This window comes from Blennius ocellaris, assembly GCF_963422515.1.
Source record: "Blennius ocellaris genome assembly, chromosome: 8".
Classification (NCBI taxonomy): Eukaryota; Metazoa; Chordata; class Actinopteri; order Blenniiformes; family Blenniidae; genus Blennius; species Blennius ocellaris.
This window is the reverse complement of record NC_137657.1, coordinates 28,546,770-28,566,859: the sequence shown is the minus strand read 5'-3', so window position 1 is coordinate 28,566,859 and position 20,090 is coordinate 28,546,770. Positions and strand designations below refer to the sequence as shown.

At 50.5% G+C, this 20,090-nt stretch overlaps 3 protein-coding genes across 4 annotated transcripts in view; 2 read left to right on the top strand and 1 right to left on the bottom strand.

The window, feature by feature from the left end:
* The first annotated feature begins 3,240 nt into the window (after window positions 1–3,240).
* On the top strand, window positions 3,241–12,536 carry LOC308133367 (uncharacterized protein). 2 transcript variants are annotated; one of them, XM_080500709.1, is made up of 10 exons: window positions 3,241–3,368; window positions 4,371–4,635; window positions 4,738–5,747; window positions 7,781–7,927; window positions 8,773–8,847; window positions 9,008–9,112; window positions 9,585–9,734; window positions 9,918–10,031; window positions 10,169–10,348; window positions 12,004–12,536. In XM_080500709.1, the coding sequence occupies exons 2-10, from the start codon at window positions 4,464–4,466 to the stop codon at window positions 12,097–12,099; spliced, it is 2,049 nt and encodes a 682-aa protein (XP_080356835.1). In that variant the 5' UTR covers window positions 3,241–3,368; window positions 4,371–4,463; the 3' UTR covers window positions 12,100–12,536. The 2 variants fall into 2 exon arrangements, with proteins under 2 accessions (XP_080356835.1, XP_080356834.1); XM_080500708.1 differs by having other exon boundaries at window positions 8,764–8,847.
* An 812-nt stretch (window positions 12,537–13,348) lies between these two features.
* LOC308133289 (lysosomal thioesterase PPT2-A-like) lies at window positions 13,349–17,735 on the bottom strand (the record flags this gene model as incomplete). The annotated part of the gene is made up of 8 exons (XM_080500592.1): window positions 13,349–13,492; window positions 13,996–14,050; window positions 14,398–14,482; window positions 14,630–14,713; window positions 14,790–14,897; window positions 14,988–15,083; window positions 16,497–16,647; window positions 17,604–17,735. The coding sequence occupies 8 exons, from the start codon at window positions 17,733–17,735 to the stop codon at window positions 13,349–13,351; spliced, it is 855 nt and encodes a 284-aa protein (XP_080356718.1).
* Window positions 17,736–18,934: 1,199 nt separating this feature from the next.
* dhx16 (DEAH (Asp-Glu-Ala-His) box polypeptide 16) overlaps window positions 18,935–20,090 on the top strand; it is a 15,861-nt gene continuing 14,705 nt past the window's right edge. The window contains 2 exon segments of the mRNA XM_080500727.1: window positions 18,935–19,122; window positions 19,809–20,015. Coding sequence (XP_080356853.1) covers window positions 19,818–20,015 — 198 coding nt within the window. The 5' untranslated portion in view covers window positions 18,935–19,122; window positions 19,809–19,817.

The window sequence follows — 20,090 nt, the reverse complement described above, 5'->3', positions numbered from 1 at the left end:
CCGCTGCTTCAAACACGAGTGAAACTATTATTAGGTATTAAAACTACAAATATTGAACTGGAGAGGAAAAAAAAAAAACAAGCATATTCTAACGTTTTTGTCCTGGTCAGTGTAGATCCATACAAGTGGGGTCAGAGGTCAGTGGGGTGGGGGGGTGGGGGGGGGTCAATGGGGTCAGTGGGGTGGGGTGGGGTGGGGTCAATGGGGTCGTAGATCATGGGGTAGATGGAGGATCAATGGGGGGTTTGTGGGGTCGGAGATCATAGGGATCAGTGGGGTAGGGGGGGTCATTGGGGTGGGAGGTCATGGGGGAGGGGGCTCTTGACGAGGAGCCACGCTCACAGACTGGTGGGAGGAGTTCTCCACCTTCGCCTCCACCCTCAGCAGATTCACCTCCTTCAAGGCTTCAGTCACTTTTCGTTCTCGGACATCGATTCAAAAATGCAATATTTTTCGCCTTGACACGAAGCATTTTTGACGTCTTGCGGGTAAAAACCGAGACTCGGGCCTCTTGGTTTTTTTTTTTCCCCCTCCGTCCCAAAGACCCGCCTCGGTCCTGACGTCTCGTGTTTGTCTACAGACTTTTACTGCCATTCTGTAGATGATAGACGACCCCGGGTTTTGCTTTGTTCCCCGCGAGGCGGTCGACGCCGGCCGGCAGCTCGTCCGGTCAGACGACGCCGCGAAACGTCCCGTGAAGCACAACCGCCATGTGTCAGTGTCCCCGACGTGTCCCCATAGGACGGTCCTTTACCATTAGTGTGTGTGTGTGTGTGTGCGTGTGTGTATGTATGCGTGTGTGTGTGTGTGCTTCTTTGTGCAATATAGAACCTCTGTGCAATATTGAGAAAAGACTTGATGTATTTATTGTTGTTCTTCGTGAGCGCCAGACTAGTGGTTGGATGTGGAGGTCGTCATGACGACACACTGGACGTGTTTAACCCGCCCTTCCGTCACAGACAGGAAGTAGGCGGGAGAAACCAGAGGTCGGCACTGGGAAAGTAGATTCTGTTGGATTGTTGAGGAAAATGTGGACGTTTTGACTCTTCTGTGCTCACGAGCGTCCGGGAACCTGCTTCCCTTTACAATTCTGCATCAAGACCGACTCACTGCCAAGGCCTGCAGCGCCGCGGGTCCACGGCCAATCAGAAAACACACAGCGGGGCCAACGGCCAATCAGAAAACACACAGCAGGGCCGACGGCCAATCAGAAACACACAGGAACTACCAAGACAAGAAATAATTGCTGACGTCTCAGATTAACAAAAAAAAATCTTTTGTCCAAACTGCCATTTTGTAGGATAGCAGCCATATGTAGCCTCCTGATGAGCCGCCGTGCTACGCTAAGCTACGCTAAGCTATGCTAAGTGTCGCTAAGCTACGTTCGTAGGATTCGTTCAGCACTCACCCCGACAACGCCACGATCCACAACACAGCGGACAAAATACATTTTGCAAAAGCACAACCCCCCCCCACCCCCCTCCCCCCACCCCACCACACCTACACACACACACACATCACTGTTCACACACTCATCCCACCACCATCCAACCTTGTCTGTTACACACTGATCCAACTGACCAATCAGGAAGCTTTCCAAGTGTTTTTGTGTGTTTGCTGCTCTGGTGAGAACTGCCCTCCTCTTCCTGTGACCTTTGCCCTCTACCACGGGCCGCCTGTGTCCCACTACTGCCCCCAAGTGTCCACATGATGCAACAACCAGGACCCAGTGTCCGGCCTGCGACGGAGGGTTTCCTGTTCTCGCCAGTCCCTTTAGAGAACCGAGCGTTCTGTTTCAACAATGTGAGCCATGATGGATCCAAAGGTTCAACCAGTGCCCCCCCAATCCCCCCCCCCCCCACCTCCACCCCCCCAAATCCCCTCAACCACCTCCACCCCCCCTCTAAAAGCACATTGACATAACAGCACAGTAGGAAGCGTAAACGCTCAGCAGTAGCCATCCCGCTACATCTCCGCTAGTGCTAGGTACATATCGTAGCTTACGCTACGTCACAGGGTTCTTTTGTATAAATACCTGGTTGCCTAGCAACCGTCAATCGTGAGTGCAAAAAGTGAACAAAGCAATAAGAGTTTCTGGGAGTCGACCTGCTGACCTTTGGCTCAATAACGACGCAGGACGGCTAACGTTACCACGACACAGGACGGCTAACGTTCCAACGACGCAGGACTCTCGCTAGCGTTACTGCGTCATCTCGCTACCGTTAGCGCATTGTCTCACTAGCATTAGTACGTCCTCTCACTAACGGTAGCGCGTCCTCTCACTAGCGTTAGCGCGTCCTCTCGCTAGCGTTAGCGCGTCCTCTCCCTAGCGTTAGCGCGTCCTCTCGCTAGCGTTAGCGCGTCCTCTCGCTAGCGATAGCGCGTCCTCTCACTAGCGTTAGCACGTCCTCTCACTAGCATTAGCGCATCCTTTCTAAAACAAGTCCAGTTTCCCGCGTTGACGTGACTCCATGTAAGAAGAATTGTTCATCACCTTCGTGTTGTAGAACCTGTAGTTTACTGTAATTATAGAAACTGTGGAATTAAAAAGTAAAAAAAAAAAAAAAAAAAAAATGTGTAAATGAAAGAATCTGTATGTTGATTTCTGTGTATTTTGTAAATGAATGAAATCTTAAGTAAGAGCATCAGTGTTCAACCGGTTCTAAGTCGTAGTTAAGCTCAATGTGACGACATGAGTTGTGTCTCAAGGTGTTGGAAGACCTTTGTTTCTCTCTGGGTTCGCGCTCTGCTGCCCCCTGCTGGAGGCGAAAACAACCACAAGAATAAACTCATGGAAGTAAACTGCTGCGAAAAGCTCTGTCTGAGTCTTTATGGACGCCAGAGGACACACACACACACACACACACACACACACACACACACACACTCTCTCCACTCCAACGGTTATGAAAAAAAAGCTTTTAACATCTAAACCGATTCACTTTTGAAATTTAATACACACCTCGAAAACAATAAAACAAATGACAATAAATGAAATGGGACTAAATTAAAAATTGAACTTTTGACTTCCTGAACTCAACATTTTGTCGATTAAATGTGAGAACTTGTGGGTTTGGCTTCGTTTCGACCTTGAAACCGAAGAGGTTTAATAAAGAGAGGTTTCCCCGCGGCGGGAACGCGACAGGTATGCGTGCTGACGTCACTGAGGTGACACCTTCCTGGCTCCGCCCCCTCCGGTGCTCCAGTTCCCGGTACAGATTCTTTTTCCTCACTCCAGGACGCGTCTGTCCAGCGGTGAGGATGAAGATCTGCTCCTCCTCTTCCTCCGCCGGCCGGTTCGACTCGGCCTGACTCGGTTCGGCTCGGTTCGACCCGGTGACCCGGATTGAAGCGGCAGGAATCAGACGGTGAGTCGAACTTTCTCAAACTGTCTGGATGAGGAGTGACCGGGCGGGCGGGCGCGCGCACGGAAGGCTCGTCCGCGTTCACGGTGTGCGGGAGGAAGAGGAGGAAGAGGAAGAGTGGCCGCGTCGCTCCGTGAGCGTGAAGACGCGGGCTTGGAGGTGACGAGGGGGGGGGACGCGGGGCGGGGGTCCCGCACGAGCAGCTCCGTCCGGTCACTCACCGTGACGTGACGTGACGCGGGGACGCGCAGTCAGCGTGGCTCCGGGTCGACGTGTCCGCCGGGAGGAGAGGGGAGGGGGAGGGGGGAGGGGGGGGGGGGTTAACGAGTAACTGACCTCAGCGTTACTTTCACAGGACGCTACTTTAACACGGCGAGATGTTTATCATTGAAAATAAAACAAAAACAGCAAATAGCAACTTTTCAAATCTTCAGACTGAAACTGAAGATTTCAGGTCAAAAAATCTACAAGCAGCAACGTGTAAACAACAATAGTGCCGACCTGTAAACAACAGCACCTTGTAAACAACAGCAACCTGTAAACAACAATAGTGACAACCTGTAAACCGCAACATGTAAACAACAGCAACATGTAAACAACAGCAACCTGTAAACAACAATAGTGACAACATGTAAACAACAGCAACCTGTAAACAACAATAGTGACAACCTGTAAACAACAGCAACATGTAAACAACAGCGACATGTAAACAACAGCAACCTGTAAACAACAATAGTGACAACCTGTAAACAACAGCAACATGTAAACAACAGCGACAACCTGTAAACAACAGCAACATGTAAACAACAGCAACATGTAAACAACAGCGACAACCTGTAAACAACAGCAACATGTAAACAACAGTAACATGTAAACAACAGCAACCTGTAAACAACAACAATGACAACCGGTAAGCAGCACACAGAGTTAGCGGTATGCTAGCAGGCGTAAAGCAACTATGATTGATTAAGTCGCTAATTTATCCTCCATCCTCTGAATGCACAGGAACCACCTGAGTCCTGGTGGCCTCTGGTCGGGTCCACCTCCCTGGTCAGGTCCACTTCCCGGGTCGGGTCCACCTCCCGGGTCGGGTCCACGATGGCCTCGGGAACTAAAAGCCACCTGTGCCGGATCTGTGGCGGCACCCTGCAGGGGAACCAGCGCCGATGGCTGTTTGGGGGCACAAACCGGAGGCCCACTGGGGCTGGAGGCCCCCCGGGGACCCCGACCGGGTCCCACTGGTCCAGGTCCTCTCAGAGCAGCCCCTGGGGTGAGGAAGACCACCGGCTGGGGGTCGTCGGTACAATACCCTGAGATGAAATGAGGCCAATCAAGGGATTACAAACGTATGTATGTGTGTGTCCGTCCTCAGGCAGTACCTTGTCCCTGAGTTCCTCGGGGTCTCTGTCCCGGTCCCAGCAGTCCCTGACCTCGTCCTCGCCGTCTAGTAAAGCAGTGGACCTGCTGGCGGTCCTGACCCACATCCTGGGCCGGGCGGTGCCGCGCGGCGACGGCCACGGCGAGTTCGCGTGCGGGAAGTGCGTGTCCGTCCTGGAGCGGGTGTTCAAGTACGACACGGTGATCTCCCGGGTCAAGGTGCTGTCGGCGGAGCGCCTCCAGAAGCTGACCCAGGAGCGAGACCAGATCCGGCAGTGGGTGCGCCAGAGCCACCAGCGGTTGCGCGGCGGCGGCGGTTCCGGTGACGACGACGACGGCGACGGCGACGGCGAGGCGGAAGAGGAGAAGGAGGCCTACCGCGAGATGCTCCGGGACAACATGGCGCTCTCCGAGTACGAGTGCTGGTCGGAGCGCTGGGACACGTGTCCCTACTTCATCCGGACCGGGAAGCGCTGCCGCCGGGGGAAGGGCTGCGAGGGCTGCGACGCCTTGCGGGTCCCCGACTCCACCTACGAGTCGGTGTGCGGCGTCCCCCGGCACCTGCCCTTCCGGCCGCTGTCCCCGCTGTGCCGGGACAGGTCCTCCAGCGTGCCCCTGGCGGGGGGGTCCAGCCCGGCCTCGCTGTCCGGCTCCACCCTGTCCCTGCGGACCGCGTCCCGGGCCTCGTCCCGGACCGCCTCCGTGCAGTCCCTGGACTCCCTGGACAGCCAGGACCCCTTTGAGATGCCGGGCGACCGCCCGCTGGGCTTCCTGCTGGCGGAGCTGCGGGGCATCGAGGGGAACCAGCTCAGCTCTCCGTCGGGGAGCCGGATCCCCGTCCTGGGCCGGGGGGGCGGCAGGTCCGCGGGGAGGGTCGGGGGGCCGGCGTCGCCCTCGGTGACCCGCACGCTGAGTTTCAGAGAGAACGGAGAGGACAAGGCAGACGGAGGGGACGGGGACGTCCTGGCGGAGCTGAGGGACGACTTCCTGCCACTTCATCGAGAGGTGAGTCCCACACCGGAACTGGAGGGCCCCCCCAGGTGCAGAACTGGAGGGTCCCCCGGGTCCAGTGTGGCAATTATGAGGGTAATGGTTCACAAAAGTCACGCTTCAGTACGCTCTTCGGTGTGGGGGGTCAGGGTCCAGTACCTCGGTGTGGGGGGTCAGGGTCCAGTACCTCGGTGTGGGGGGTCAGGGTTCAGTACCTCGGTGTGGGGTTCAGGGTTCAGTACCTCGGTGTGGGGGGTCAGGGTCCAGTACCTCGGTGTGGGGGGTCAGGGTTCAGTACCTCGGTGTGGGGTTCAGGGTTCAGTACCTCGGTGTGGGGGGGTCAGGGTCCAGTACCTCGGTGTGGGGGGTCAGGGTTCAGTACCTCGGTGTGGGGTTCAGGGTTCAGTACCTCGGTGTGGGGGTTCAGGGTTCAGTACCACGGTGTGGGGGTCAGGGTCCAGTACCTCGGTGTGGGGGTCAGGGTTCAGTACCTCGGTGTGGGGGTTCAGGGTTCAGTACCTCGGTGTGGGGGGTCAGGGTTCAGTACCACGGTGTGGGAACAGAACAGGATACAAACTAAAGACCGTCTCTTATAAAACGTAGAACGTAGAACAACAAATGCATTGGCAAGGTTCTTCATTCATTCATTCATTCATTCATTCACAAAAACAGTTTCCAGCAGGGTGTTAAGGTTCCGGTTCTTCAGTCAACAGGCTGATTAAAGCAACAACATGTTTGTTGGCGGACTCCGCCAACGGAGGACTGGGGGGGACGGGTTTTTTTGGGTCCTGAACCAAGACGTAGGAGAATTAGAAACCTGGTACCGTTTGTGGGACTGTAGCAGAGACCTGGTGTCTCGGGGCAGGAAGCAGACCTGCACCGGGGGATCTGCACTGTCAATATTGACGGTGTGTCGGGGGCGGGGCCGGTCAGTCGGACTCTGAACCCGGAACGACCCCTGAACCCGGGAGCAGACTCTAAACCCGGTAATGGACTCTAAACCCGGTAGCAGACTCTAAACCCAGTAGCGGACTCTAAACCCGGTATCGGACTCTAAACCCGGTAATGGACTCTAAAACCAGTAGCAGACTCTAAACTGGGTAGCGGACTCTAAACTGGGTATCGGACTCTAAACCCCGTAGCAGACTCTAAAACCAGTAGCAGACTCTAAACTGGGTATCGGACTATAAACCCGGGAGCGGACTCTAAACCCGGGAGCGGACTCTAAACCCGGGAGCGGACTCTTAACCCGGTAGCAGACTCTTAACCCGGGATTGGACTCTAAACCCGGTAGCAGACTCTAAACCCAGTAGCAGACTCTAAAACCAGTAGCAGACTCTAAACTGGGTAGCGGACTCTAAACTGGGTATCGGACTCTAAACCCGGGAGCGGACTCTAAACCCGGGAGCGGACTCTAAACCCGGGATTGGACTCTAAACCGGGGATTGGACTCTAAACCCGGGATCGGACTCCAAACCCAGTAGCCGACTCTAAAACCAGTAGCAGACTCTAAACTGGGTAGCGGACTCTTAACCCGGTAGCGGACTCTAAACCCGGGAGCGGACTCTAAACCCGGGATTGGACTCTAAACTGGGGATTGGACTCTAAACCCGGTAGCAGACTCTAAAACCAGTAGCAGACTCTAAACTGGGTATCGGACTCTAAACCCGGGAGCGGACTCTAAACCCGGGAGCGGACTCTTAACCCGGGAGCGGACTCTAAACCCGGGATCGGACTCTAAACTGGGGATTGGACTCTTAACCCGGTAGCGGACTCTAAACCCGGGAGCGGACTCTAAACCCGGGATTGGACTCTAAACTGGGGATTGGACTCTAAACCCGGTAGCAGACTCTAAAACCAGTAGCAGACTCTAAACTGGGTATCGGACTCTAAACCCGGGAGCGGACTCTAAACCCGGGAGCGGACTCTAAACCCGGGATTGGACTCTACACCCGGGATCGGACTCTACACCCGGGAGCGGACTCTACACCCGGGACCGTCCCGGTCAGTCGGACCAGTGGGCTCACTGTGACGTCGTGTCCTTTCAGAACGCCTCCGGACCGCTGCACCGCGCCGTCAGGACCCTGCGAGGGCAGCTGGACCAGGCCCTGGACCGCGTCAAGACCCTGGAGGCCCAGCTGGACCGGGGGCGGAGCAACGGTTGCCAGGGCAACGGACCGGAGGAGCCGCCCACCGTACGAGTTCTGACACACACACACACACACACACACACTGCTGGTCATTTTTGGAGGGTAAATGTATTAAATTTGAGCCAAAAGTTAAACTGACTAAAGTGAGAGTCGCCACCTAGTGGTAGGATTCCCTCCGGCCACGCGGGAGGTGAGGGTTCGAGTCCCGGGATTCCTCAGCTCTGCTTTAAATGAACATTTCAGGCCATCAAACTCAGCGAATTCTGACCTTTTCCTTCTCAACAAGATCAGCAGGTTGATTCCAAAGTGTCGTCGTCACGTGTTCTAACCGCCGGCCGAGCTTCACTGAAGGTGTGTGTGTGTGTGTGTGTGTGTGTGTGTGTGTGTGTGTGTGGGGAGGGTGTGTCCACACACACACACGCTGTCAGGAATCCGGCCCGGCCGGTGGAGTTTGCCCCGAGCTGGAGCCTCGTGACGAAACCACATCAGCTGTTTCCTGCAGCGCAGCTGCGTTTACACAAGCCGCGACATCTTTACGCAAAAGTTTCGTTCATGTGTAAAAACACTAAAATCTGAAGACGTCACGCCGCCACTGGCTGTTCTCTGTACTGCACCAGCTGTTGGCGTAGCTCACATTTCGCCACCGTTAGCTTTAGCATTAGCATAGTTCCCATTAGCCTGTGTGATTAGTATTAGCCTGTGTGATTAGTACTAGCCTGTGTGATTAGCATTAGCCTGTGTGATTAGCATTAGCCTGTATGATTAGTATTATCCTGTGTGATTAGCATTAGCCTGTGTGATTAGCATTAGCCCTTCTGTGAGCCATCTGCAGTACTTTTCAAAGTAAAGTTGTAGTAACTGTAGTCCTCTGTGGTGTGCGGCTGCTTCAGGAGGAGGAAGGAGGACGAGACGCTCTGCTGCAGAGTTTCAGCTCCTCGCTGCACAGCAGGGAACGTCTGATCCAGGTGAGGGGGCGGGGCGTCAGGGGGCGGGGCTTCCGGGGGCGGGGCTCTCACAGCGACAGCAGTCCCGCAGACTCGTGAGCTCCAGCTGACGTCTACAGACTGTGAATAAACAATATTTTCCTAATCTTAGTCCCACTCCTCTCCGGCTTCCCTCCTCCAGGAGTGTCTGGTCCTGATCAGCACGCTGAGCGAGGAACACGGTTCGAGTCCGGCGCTGAGCGACACACTGAGCCACAGCCTGAAGGAGCTGATAGCGCAGAACAAGGTTCCTCTACGATTATCGCTCACTGAATCTGCTAGCTTAGCATTAGCAAAGTTACAGTCTCCCTCGGTTCAGGTGGTCTGTGTGTCTTTTAGGTGGTCTGCACTAGCAGCAATATATGTGTATTGATGTACTAGCGGTGGGCTGTACTAGCATTGGGATGTACAAGCGGCGGACTGTACTATCATTGGGCTGTTCTAGCGGCAGACTGTAATGGCGGCAGACTGTACTAGCGGCGGACTGTACTAGCATTGGGCTGTGCTAGCGGCAGACTGTTCTAGCGGCAGACTGTAATGGCGGCAGACTGTACTAGCATTGGGCTGTGCTAGCGGCAGACTGTAATGGCGGCAGACTGTACTAGCGGCGGGTTGTACTAGCGGGAGGCTGTACTAGCGGCAGACTGTACTAGCGGCAGGCTGTACTAGCGGCAGACTGTACTAGCGGCAGGCTGTACTAGCGGCGGGTTGTCCTGCAGGAAGCTCTCCAGACTGTGAGCAGTGAGACGATCCAGAAGCAGAAGGACCTGCAGACGGAGCTGGAGACCCTGAGGAAGGTGGGCCGGGACCGAGACCGAGACCTGGACACTCTGAACACGGTGCTGCGCTGGAACCAGGACCTGATCAGTGTAAGAACCAATCAATTAACAACCAGGACCTGATCAGTGTCAGAACCAATCACGTGTCAGTAGTGTTGATCTGGGATGGGACCGACAGAACTGGGCCTCCAGACGTTCTGGTTCTGACGGGATGAGGGGCGGGTCCCTGGTCTCAGGAGTCCTCCAGCCTGACGGGGCTGTGCTTCCTTGCAGGACCTGCGGGAGGCGCTGCAGGAGAAGGAGCGGCTGCTGGAGGAGGCGCAGCAGGAGAAGGACGAACAGGAGCTGGGAGACGGCGCCACCTTGTGCCGGGAGGCGAGGCTGCAGGTCAGGAACACTTTGATCAGCTTCACTGCAGATAGAATGAGATTTATAGGGACTTCAATTAGTGTGAATGATTCTGTCTCCTGGTCCTGGTCCTGGTCCTGGTCCTGGTCCTGGTCCTGGTCCTGGTCCTGGTCCAGACTCAGCAGCAGAGCCACGCGGCGGCGCTGAGCCGGCTGACCAATCAGCTGCAGGAGTCCCGCAGGGCTCAGTGGGAGGAGCAGAGGAGGAGGAGGGAGGAGCAGCGACGGCAGGAGGAGCAGCAGGAGGAGCAGAGGAGGCTGAGGGAGGCTCTGAGGAGCAGGGACACACTGATCCAGGTCTGTTACTGTCTGTTACTGTTATTGTGCTTTTGTCTGTTACTGTGTCTGTTACTGTGTTATTGTGTGTTACTGTGTTACTTTGTCTGTTACTGTGTCTGTTACTGTTATTGTGTGTTACTGTGTCTGTTATTGTTACTGTCTGTTACTGTTACTGTGTCTGTTACTGTCTGTTACTGTGTCTGTTATTGTGTGTTACTGTGTTATTGTGTGTTACTGTGTGTTACTGTGTGTTACTGTGTTATTGTCTGTTACTGTCTGTTACTGTGTTATTGTGTGTTACTGTGTTATTGTGTGTGTTACTGTGTTACTATGTGTGTTACTGTGTTACTATGTGTGTTACTATGTTATTGTGTGTTACTATGTTATTGTGTGTTACTGTGTTACAATGTGTGTTACTGTGTTACAATGTGTGTTACTGTGTTATTGTGTGTTACTGTGTTACTATGTGTGTTACTGTGTTACTATGTGTGTTACTATGTTATTGTGTGTTACTGTGTTACAATGTGTGTTACTGTGTTACTTAGTGTATTACTATGTTATTGTGTGTTACTGTGTTACTGTGTTACAATGTGTGTTACTATGTTATTGTGTGTTACTGTGTTACTATGTGTGTTACTGTGTTACTATGTGTGTTACTATGTTATTGTGTGTTACTATGTTATTGTGTGTTACTGTGTTACAATGTGTGTTACTGTGTTACAATGTGTGTTACTGTGTTATTGTGTGTTACTGTGTTACTATGTGTGTTACTGTGTTACTATGTGTGTTACTATGTTATTGTGTGTTACTGTGTTACAATGTGTGTTACTGTGTTACTTAGTGTATTACTATGTTATTGTGTGTTACTGTGTTACTGTGTTACTATGTGTGTTACTATGTTATTGTGTGTTACTGTGTTACTATGTGTGTTACTGTGTTACTATGTGTGTTACTATGTTATTGTGTGTTACTGTGTTACAATGTGTGTTACTGTGTTACAATGTGTGTTACTGTGTTATTGTGTGTTACTGTGTTACTATGTGTGTTACTGTGTTACTATGTGTGTTACTATGTTATTGTGTGTTACTGTGTTACAATGTGTGTTACTGTGTTACTTAGTGTATTACTATGTTATTGTGTGTTACTGTGTTACTGTGTTACAATGTGTGTTACTATGTTATTGTGTGTTACTGTGTTACAATGTGTGTTACTGTGTTACAATGTGTGTTACTGTGTTATTGTGTGTTACTGTGTTACTATGTGTGTTACTGTGTTACTATGTGTGTTACTATGTTATTGTGTGTTACTGTGTTACAATGTGTGTTACTGTGTTACTTAGTGTATTACTATGTTATTGTGTGTTACTGTGTTACTGTGTTACTATGTGTGTTACTATGTTATTGTGTGTTACTGTGTTACTATGTGTGTTACTGTGTTACTATGTGTGTTACTATGTTATTGTGTGTTACTGTGTTACAATGTGTGTTACAATGTGTGTTACTGTGTTATTGTGTGTTACTGTGTTACTATGTGTGTTACTGTGTTACTATGTGTGTTACTATGTTATTGTGTGTTACTGTGTTACAATGTGTGTTACTGTGTTACTTAGTGTATTACTATGTTATTGTGTGTTACTGTGTTACTGTGTTACAATGTGTGTTACTGTGTTCCAGGAGATCTTACAGGACGCAGAGCGACGTGACTTCCTGTTTACAGAACTGCAGAAGAAGAAACAAGAACCAGTGACGGCCGTCAAACACACACTGTGACACACACACACACACACACACACACACACACACACACACACACACACACACACACACAGAAATCTTTTATTTTAATGTTTGATTTAAATCAGGAACTTTTGTTCTTTTCAGTTTATTAATTTTTTTTCCTAATTGGGAAAAGTTGGGTTGAATTTAAATTTCCAGTTTCTATTGTTCTCATTTTTTATTTTCTTCACTTCAGGATGATTAAACTGTAGAATCGCCACCGGTTGGTTCCTCTGCTTCACACGTTGGTCACAGTAACTCTGGTACTGAGTCTCCAGCTGCGGTACTACAGTACTGTGGCCCTACAGAGACTCCTAGTGGCCACACAGGGTATGGACCAGGACGTTCTGATGAAGGATAACAGCTTCTTCTTCTTCTTGGTTTCTTATAGTCCAGAAAATTACGGTGGTTAGTTTTAATAAAACTCTGAATTGAAACACAAACGGCTCCAGATGATTATTTTATAAAGTGAAAATCACGACTTTTAATTTCCGTAACAAATGTGATTATAAACGTGATCAGAGCGAGAGTTACATGTCTTGTTAGAGGTTAGCTTGGCGAGGTTCTCTTGGAGGTTTCTCCCTGAGGTTCCTCCCCCAGTATAGGCCCCCTCAGGAGGTTCCTCCCCCCCAGGAGGTCCCTCCCAGTAGGTTCCTCCCCAGAAGGTCCCGCACAGGAGGTCCCCCTCAGTAGGTTGCCCCCCAGTAGGATCCCCCCAGTAGGTTGCCCCCCCAGTAGGTTCCCCCCAGGATGTCCCCCCGCAGTAGGTTCCCCCCCAGTAGGATCCCCCCAGGATGTCCCCCCCAGTAGGTTGCCCCCCAGTAGGATCCCCCCCCAGGATGTCCCCCCCTGTAGGTTGCCCCCCAGTAGGATCCCCCCCAGTAGGTTCCCCCCCAGGATGTCCTCCCCCAGGATGTCCCCCCCAGTAGGTTGCCCCGCAGTAGGTTGCCCCCCAGGATGTCCTCCCCCAGGATGTCCCCCCCTGTAGGTTGCCCCCCAGTAGGATCCCCCCCAGTAGGTGCCCCCCCTGTAGGTTGCCCCCCTGTAGGATCCCCCCAGGATGTCCCCCCCAGTAGGTTCCCCCCCTGTAGGTTGCCCCGCAGGATGTCCCCCCCAGTAGATTCTCCCCCAAGAGGTCCCCCCCAGAAGGTCCCCCCCAGTAGGTTCCCCCCCAGCAGGCCCCCCCAGTAGGTATCTCCCCCAGGAGGTTCCCCCCCCCCCCCCCCCCCCCCCCAGGAGGTTCTCAGGTGAGCCACTTCTCCATGCAGCTGCTGAACACGGAGAAGTTGGAGTGCCAGACGATGTGCTTGACGCCGGCGTGGACACACGGCGAGACGTCGCCGCGGGCGTCCAGCGTCCGCAGCCCGAAGGCGTCCGTCCTGTAAAACTGTCCACAGGACAAGCTAGCTGGTTAGCATGACGACTAGCCGGGGCTTTGTCCACCCAGGAGCAGCTTACGCCAATGCTAACTGTCACTGTGAGGGCTATAATGCTAAAGTAACTCGATTACTGAGAGACCTGCAGTACAACCTGAAGCTATTGTCTCATCAAAAGGTGGCTAATGCTAATGCTAAAGTAACTAGATTACTGAGAGACCTGGAGCTAATGTCTCGTCAAACAGCGGCTAATGCTAATGCTAAAGTAACTAGATTACTGAGACCTGCCGTAGGACCTGAAGCTAATGTCTCATCAAACAGTGGCTAATGCTAATGCTAAAGTAAATAGATTACTGAGAGACCTGCAGTACGACCTGAAGCTAATGTCTCATCAAAAGGTGGCTAATGCTAATGCTAAAGTAACTAGATTACTGAGACCTGCAGTAGGACCTGAAGCTGCTAATGCTAATGTGAGCAGGAGGGACAGTTAGCATTAGTTAATGTTGATTCTCACCTCCTGGTTCTTCATTTCCACCACATGTTCACTGCTGTCGTAGAACCCGAAGAGGCTGCGCACACACACACACACACACACACACAGCAGAGAACATTGAGTTCTAACCAGGAACACTGGGAGAACGTTCTAGTGGACAGTCCATCAAGTTCGATCTCGACTGTCAAGATAAAAGTACCAGGTCCAGGAGGAGTCATGACACCACAGAGGAGACTTTGCTCTGATTGGCTCTACTGAACAGGGGAACTAGTTACTCAGATCCAGGACCAGATCCAAGACCAGAACCAGGATCAGGACCAGGACCAGGACCGTTTCCAGAAGGTCTTGTTTGCGTCCGTTTACGCAGTCGGAGCAGTTTTGAAAAGTTGTCCTGTAAACGGACCATGAGTGTGTGAGTGAGACCTGGATTGCCACGGGGTGATGACATCATCGTCTGGTCCTCCAATCAGCACCAACTTCCTGATGCGCAGGAAGTTTTCCCTCCAAACTGAGGACAAAAGCAACGTTAACTATGTTCCATCAGCCACAACATTAAGACCAGCGACAGTCTGCTCTGGGCTCCTGTCGGTGGGCGGGGCCTGTCGGTGGGCGGGGCTTGTCGGTGGGCGGGGCTTGTCTGTGGGCGTGTAAATACCTGCTGACTGGTTGTGCGGCTCATCTCCGTTGAGCAGAGGCAGGAAGTGGTTGTTCTGCAGGAAGCTGCGTCTGTGGTGGGGATCTGGGGGGGGGGGGACATGAAATGAATGCACATGAATAGGAACTCGTCAACCCCCCCTGGCGCCCCCCCCCCTCACCATTCCAGTAGTTGCAAACGGAGACTTTCTGTCCCAATCTGTTGTAGCATAAGTGAAACAGCGTCTCCTTCAGGTACTTTGGAAAAACCTTCTTCATGTAGTCTGTGTCTGTTGAGAGAGAGAGGGGGGAGGGGGGGTTAGGGGTCAAGGGTCAGGGGTCCCAAGTGAGGAAGTGACCCCTATTTGCCCCCAGCTGACCTCCGTATTGCCCGGCCAGGGGCGACGACAGGGAGATGAAGGTGTGAACGTTGTGCTGAGGGCTGATGCTGAGCAGAGCCCGACACACCAGACCACCTGGGGGCGCCACAGGAAACAGGAAGTGAGAGCAGCGCACTGCGTCATGGGAGCAAAAAGCCACAAACTGACGGCGTTAATTATAAGTTCCAAACCAAGACGCAGCTGCAGCTGCTGTGATTCACTGAACCGCTGCTAGCAAGTGTTAAACACTGCTAACAACCGCTAACAAGTGCTAAACACTGCTAACAACCGCTAACAAGTGTTAAACACTGCTAACAACCGCTAACAAGTGCTAAACACTGCTAACAACCGCTAACAAGTGTTAAACACTGCTAACAACCGCTAACAAGTGTTAAACACTGCTAACAACCGCTAACAAGTGTTAAACACTGCTTACTGCCAAAAACTGGATAATGGCTAAAACAAAATGGTAAAAAACCCCAACAAGTTAAGACTTAATCTTTCTATTTCTTTCCCTGTATATCCCTCTAAACAGTTTATGTTTATTAGCGGGCGATGCTAACAGATGACGTTTGTTAGCAGGTGATGCTAGCAGGTGATGTGATGTTGGTTAGCAGGTGTTGTTAGCAGGTGATGTTTGCTAGCAGGTGATGTTGGTTAGCAGGTGATGCTAACAGGTGATGTCTGTTAGCAGGTGATGCTAACAGGTGATGTTTGTTAGCAGGTGATGCTAGCAGGTGATGTTTGTTAGTAGGTGATGCTAGCAGGTGATACTAACAGGTGATGTTTGCTAGCAGGTGATGTTTGTTAGTAGGTGATGCTAGCAGGTGATACTAACAGGTGATGTTGGCTAGCAGGTGATGTTGGCTAGCAGGTGATGCTAAGAGGTGATATTTGTTAGCAGGTGATGCTAGCAGGTGATGTTTGTTAGCAGATGATGTTAGCAGGTGATGTTAGCAGGTGATGTTTTCTAGCAGTTGATGTCTGTTAGCGGGCGATGCTAACAGGTGATGTTTGTTAGCAGGTGATGTTGGTTAGCAGGTGATGCTAGCAGGTGATGTTTGTTAGTAGGTGATGCTAGCAGGTGATACTAACAGGTGATGTTTGCTAGCAGATGATGCTAGCAGGTGATGTTTGTTAGTAGGTGATGCTAGCAGGTGATACTAACAGGTGATGTTTGCTAGCAGATGATGCTAGCAGGTGATGTTTGTTAGTAGGTGATGCTAGCAGGTGATACTAACAGGTGATGTTGGCTAGCAGGTGATGTTGGCTAGCAGGTGATGTTGGTTAGCAGGTGATGCTAAGAGGTGATATTTGTTAGCAGGTGATGCTAGCAGGTGATGTTTGTTAGCAGATGATGTTTGTTAGCAGGTGATGTTAGCAGGTGATGTTTTCTAGCAGTTGATGTCTGTTAGCGGGCGATGCTAACAGGTGATGTTTGTTAGCAGGTGATGTTGGTTAGCAGGTGATGCTAGCAGGTGCCGGTCGCGGTGTTTCCAGTATGGGGACCTTGGGAGAAGCAGATCAGGTTGACGCCGCCGGGTCGCTGCAGGAGAGGCTGCAGGAGGCGGGACAAGTGTTCGGCCTGCTTCCACAGAGGCTGCAGGCTGGCGAGGTCGTCGAAGGCGTGAACCAGCGTCACCTGGGTACCTGGATGCTCCTGAGAGAGAGAGAGAGGGATGGAGGGAGCGAGAGAGGGAGGGCGAGAGAGAGGGAGAGGGAGAGTAGTTGGTGGAGGTCAGAGGGTGAACGTGGAGGGAATCAATAATGCGTCTTCGATTGTACAGAAAAGTGCCATACGGCATGAAACCTAAGCGTTACGCTGCCGTTTCCATAGAAACAGACCTGAGTTTCAGAACGACGTCCTCTAAACCTGGACGTTTCACTGACATGATGGAAACAGAGTGAGAAGTGAAAGTTCCAGAGGAAGAGAAAATAGAGTAAAAACTCTCACTTCGTTAGAAACTCGACAGGCTGTCAGGGTGTTTCCTATTATACGTTATATGTTATATTTATATATTTCTTTTCTCAGAGAAACGATCTGCGACACGTGAAGCATCAGGGAATAAATAACATCCTGGAATCATTTACCAAGGGAAATAATCAAAGAATATTTATTCTTAAAAAAAAAAAAAAAAAACTACTTTTAATCAACAGAAAGACAAGATTTAACTGAACGGGAACTAAACGATTCAGAAGTAAAGATGTTGAAAGAATGGTTTGATCATAAAATGAGATCAAGTAAATGAAATGTCAGAACAATGGAGGAGAAAGTTACCAAACTTGTAAAGCTCAAGGAAGAGGTGAGGCTTTAAGTCCAAACAAAATAAACCTGATTAAATCAAATAAATAAATGAGATGAACAGTCAGAACACAATAAAAACACGATTTTTGACGTAAAACTGCACAGATCAACTGAAGAACAAAAATAACTCAGACATGAAATATTAGAAAACGGAAGTGAAGGAGCTCCAGCAGTGACGATAAAAGACGAGGCTGATCAAAGTGATCAATGAGGCTGATCAAAGTGACCAATGAGGCTGATCAAAGGGATAAATGAGGCTGATCAAAGTGATCAATGAGGCTGACGCCCTGTCAGGATCAAGACCGTCTCACCTTCTTGATGAAGCCTGAAAGCTTCTCCAGCTGCTTCGGTCCATCTAACAGTCCGTGAACCACGACCACCGGTCTGAACCCGCCAGAGCAAACCACTGCACACATCAGCAGGACCAGCAGCCCGGCACGCATCGCTGCAGGACCAGGAGGACCAGGACCAGGAGGACCAGGACCAGGAGGACAGAATCTTGTAAAGTCTTTCTTCAGGACAGGCAGAGCAGGAAACAGGTTGCTGGAGCTGCAGGAGAGAATCGAGCCTCTGAAGCCAGTCGATGGTTCTGCTGCTCACTTCCTCTTCCTGTCAGGGTCTGAACCTGGAGCAGCAGAATCAGACCTCCATCTCTGATATTTATACCGGTGCAAGTACACTATTACCATTGGTATCATCATTATTATAAGTATACTATTACTATTGGTATTATTATTATTATTATTATTACTGATGTATATATATATAGTTGTTATTGTTATTTTATTGCTACCATATTGTTATTGTTATATTATTGCTACCATTATTAGTAGTACTATACATGAGTATTATACACTATTACACATTGTTATTATGTGTATTATTGTTATTATTATTATATAATACCTACTTCTAATGGCTCTGCCACTGCACCTTACTATCTATTTATTTATCTTGCTTTTATCTCCTGCTGATTTCTAAGTGCCCATGTTCCGTTCTGTGTTTTGCTTTATGTCTTATACAGAGATATTTTAATTTTTTAATTTTTTACTTTTATTACTATTCTATTGTATTTTATTATATTCGTATGTACCAGATTGCTGCAACAAGACAATTTCCCTTCGGGGATGAATAAAGTAATTATCTATCTATCTATCTATCTATCTATCTATCTATCTATCTATCTATCTATCTATCTATCTATCTATCTATCTATCTATCTATCTATCTATCTATCTATCTATCTATCTATCTATCTATCTATCTATCTATCTATCTATCTATCTATCTATCTATCTGGACGCTCGTGCTTCAGTGGGTAGAACCTTTGGCTCCCAATCGGGAGGTTGCTGGTTCGATTCCCGGAGAGTCCTTGAGCAAGACACTCCGACCTGCTCCCAGTGGAGTGACGTCATGGCCCGTTTGAGTAAAGCGCTAAAAAAGTAAAAACCTATTTACGGTTTCCATTGTTGTCTCAGCAGTCTGTCTTCAATTGCGCTGCAGTTCTCCGCCCGGCCACAGAGGGCAGTAAGCCCCGCCCCTTCTGGCGCCGCAGCCCCGCCTCCACTTCTTCTTCTTCTTCTTCTTCTTCGTGACGTTTCCGTCAGCGTGCGCTGTAAAGCCCAGCGAGCAAAACAAACTCACAGTTTCTGCTCTTTCTGGTCATATTTCCCCTCAAAATGCGGCGGACGGAGGATTTATCGCCGCTCCGGAGGGTTTTGCGTGACATTTAAGTGTCTCCAGGGTGAAATCTGCCGCTAACGCTGCGCTTGTAGCAGCAGTTAGCCGCTAGCAGCTAGGCTAACAGACGCAGTTTGAACGTTTTAAGAGGTGAGTTTGAAATCAATTCAGTCATAAAGTTTGAAATAAACCCGTGTTCGCGAGTTCAGATGCCACAGGGGCAGCCACTTGTTGATGTCTGCAGGTTTCACGTCAGGACGCGAGTTTTGCGGGATGTTTGGGCGACTGACCGTCTCTGCAGCTTTGTTATTGTTATAAAGTGCTTTTCCCTAAACGTTCAAGTTACCGCTCACCCCGAGTGAAGCGCCATTAATATTGAAAATGCATCATAAAGGGGGAACAAACACATTCTGATCCAGGTTCATGGTGTTTTTATTGTCGTATCACCGGTAAAAGCCAGGTTTCACAGTGAATGAAATTCTTATTTTGCCGTCTACCCTCGAACCGACGTACATAAATAAGTAAGTATATGCACAAAAAATAGAATAAAATGAAATATAAAAATAAAATAACAGAGCAGTGCAAAAATATTAGTGAGAAAGTGAGATGTGCGAAATGTAAACATGTCGACATCTAGTGGTCACAGCTGGAACGAACGGAATGTCGAGATGTAGGAGATTAGATAAAACGTTGTTAGTCCCACGAGTACGAAAATGCAGTGGAGATAATAATTATGTAACCTGCAGAACTGTGCTGCATTCACGACAATGTCCATGGTGTGTGTGTGTGTGTGTGTGTGTGTGTGTGTGTCTGTGTGTGTGTGTGTGTGTGTGCAGGCAGGCGTCATGGCCGCCCTGGAGCAGTGGGTGAACGACCGGCTCCACGACATCCTGGGGCTGAGCGACCGCTACGTGTCCCAGTTCATGATCGGGATCGCCCGCAAGGCGTCCAGCCCGGAGGACTTCCTGTCCCGCCTGCAGGACACGGGGACCATCGACATCGACCAGAGCGTCACCGCCTTCGCCACGGAGCTCTACGGCAAGGTCCGCCCACCGCGCCGCGGCCACGCCCCCACACACTTCTAGAGGCACACAACTAGAACACACACAACACACAAC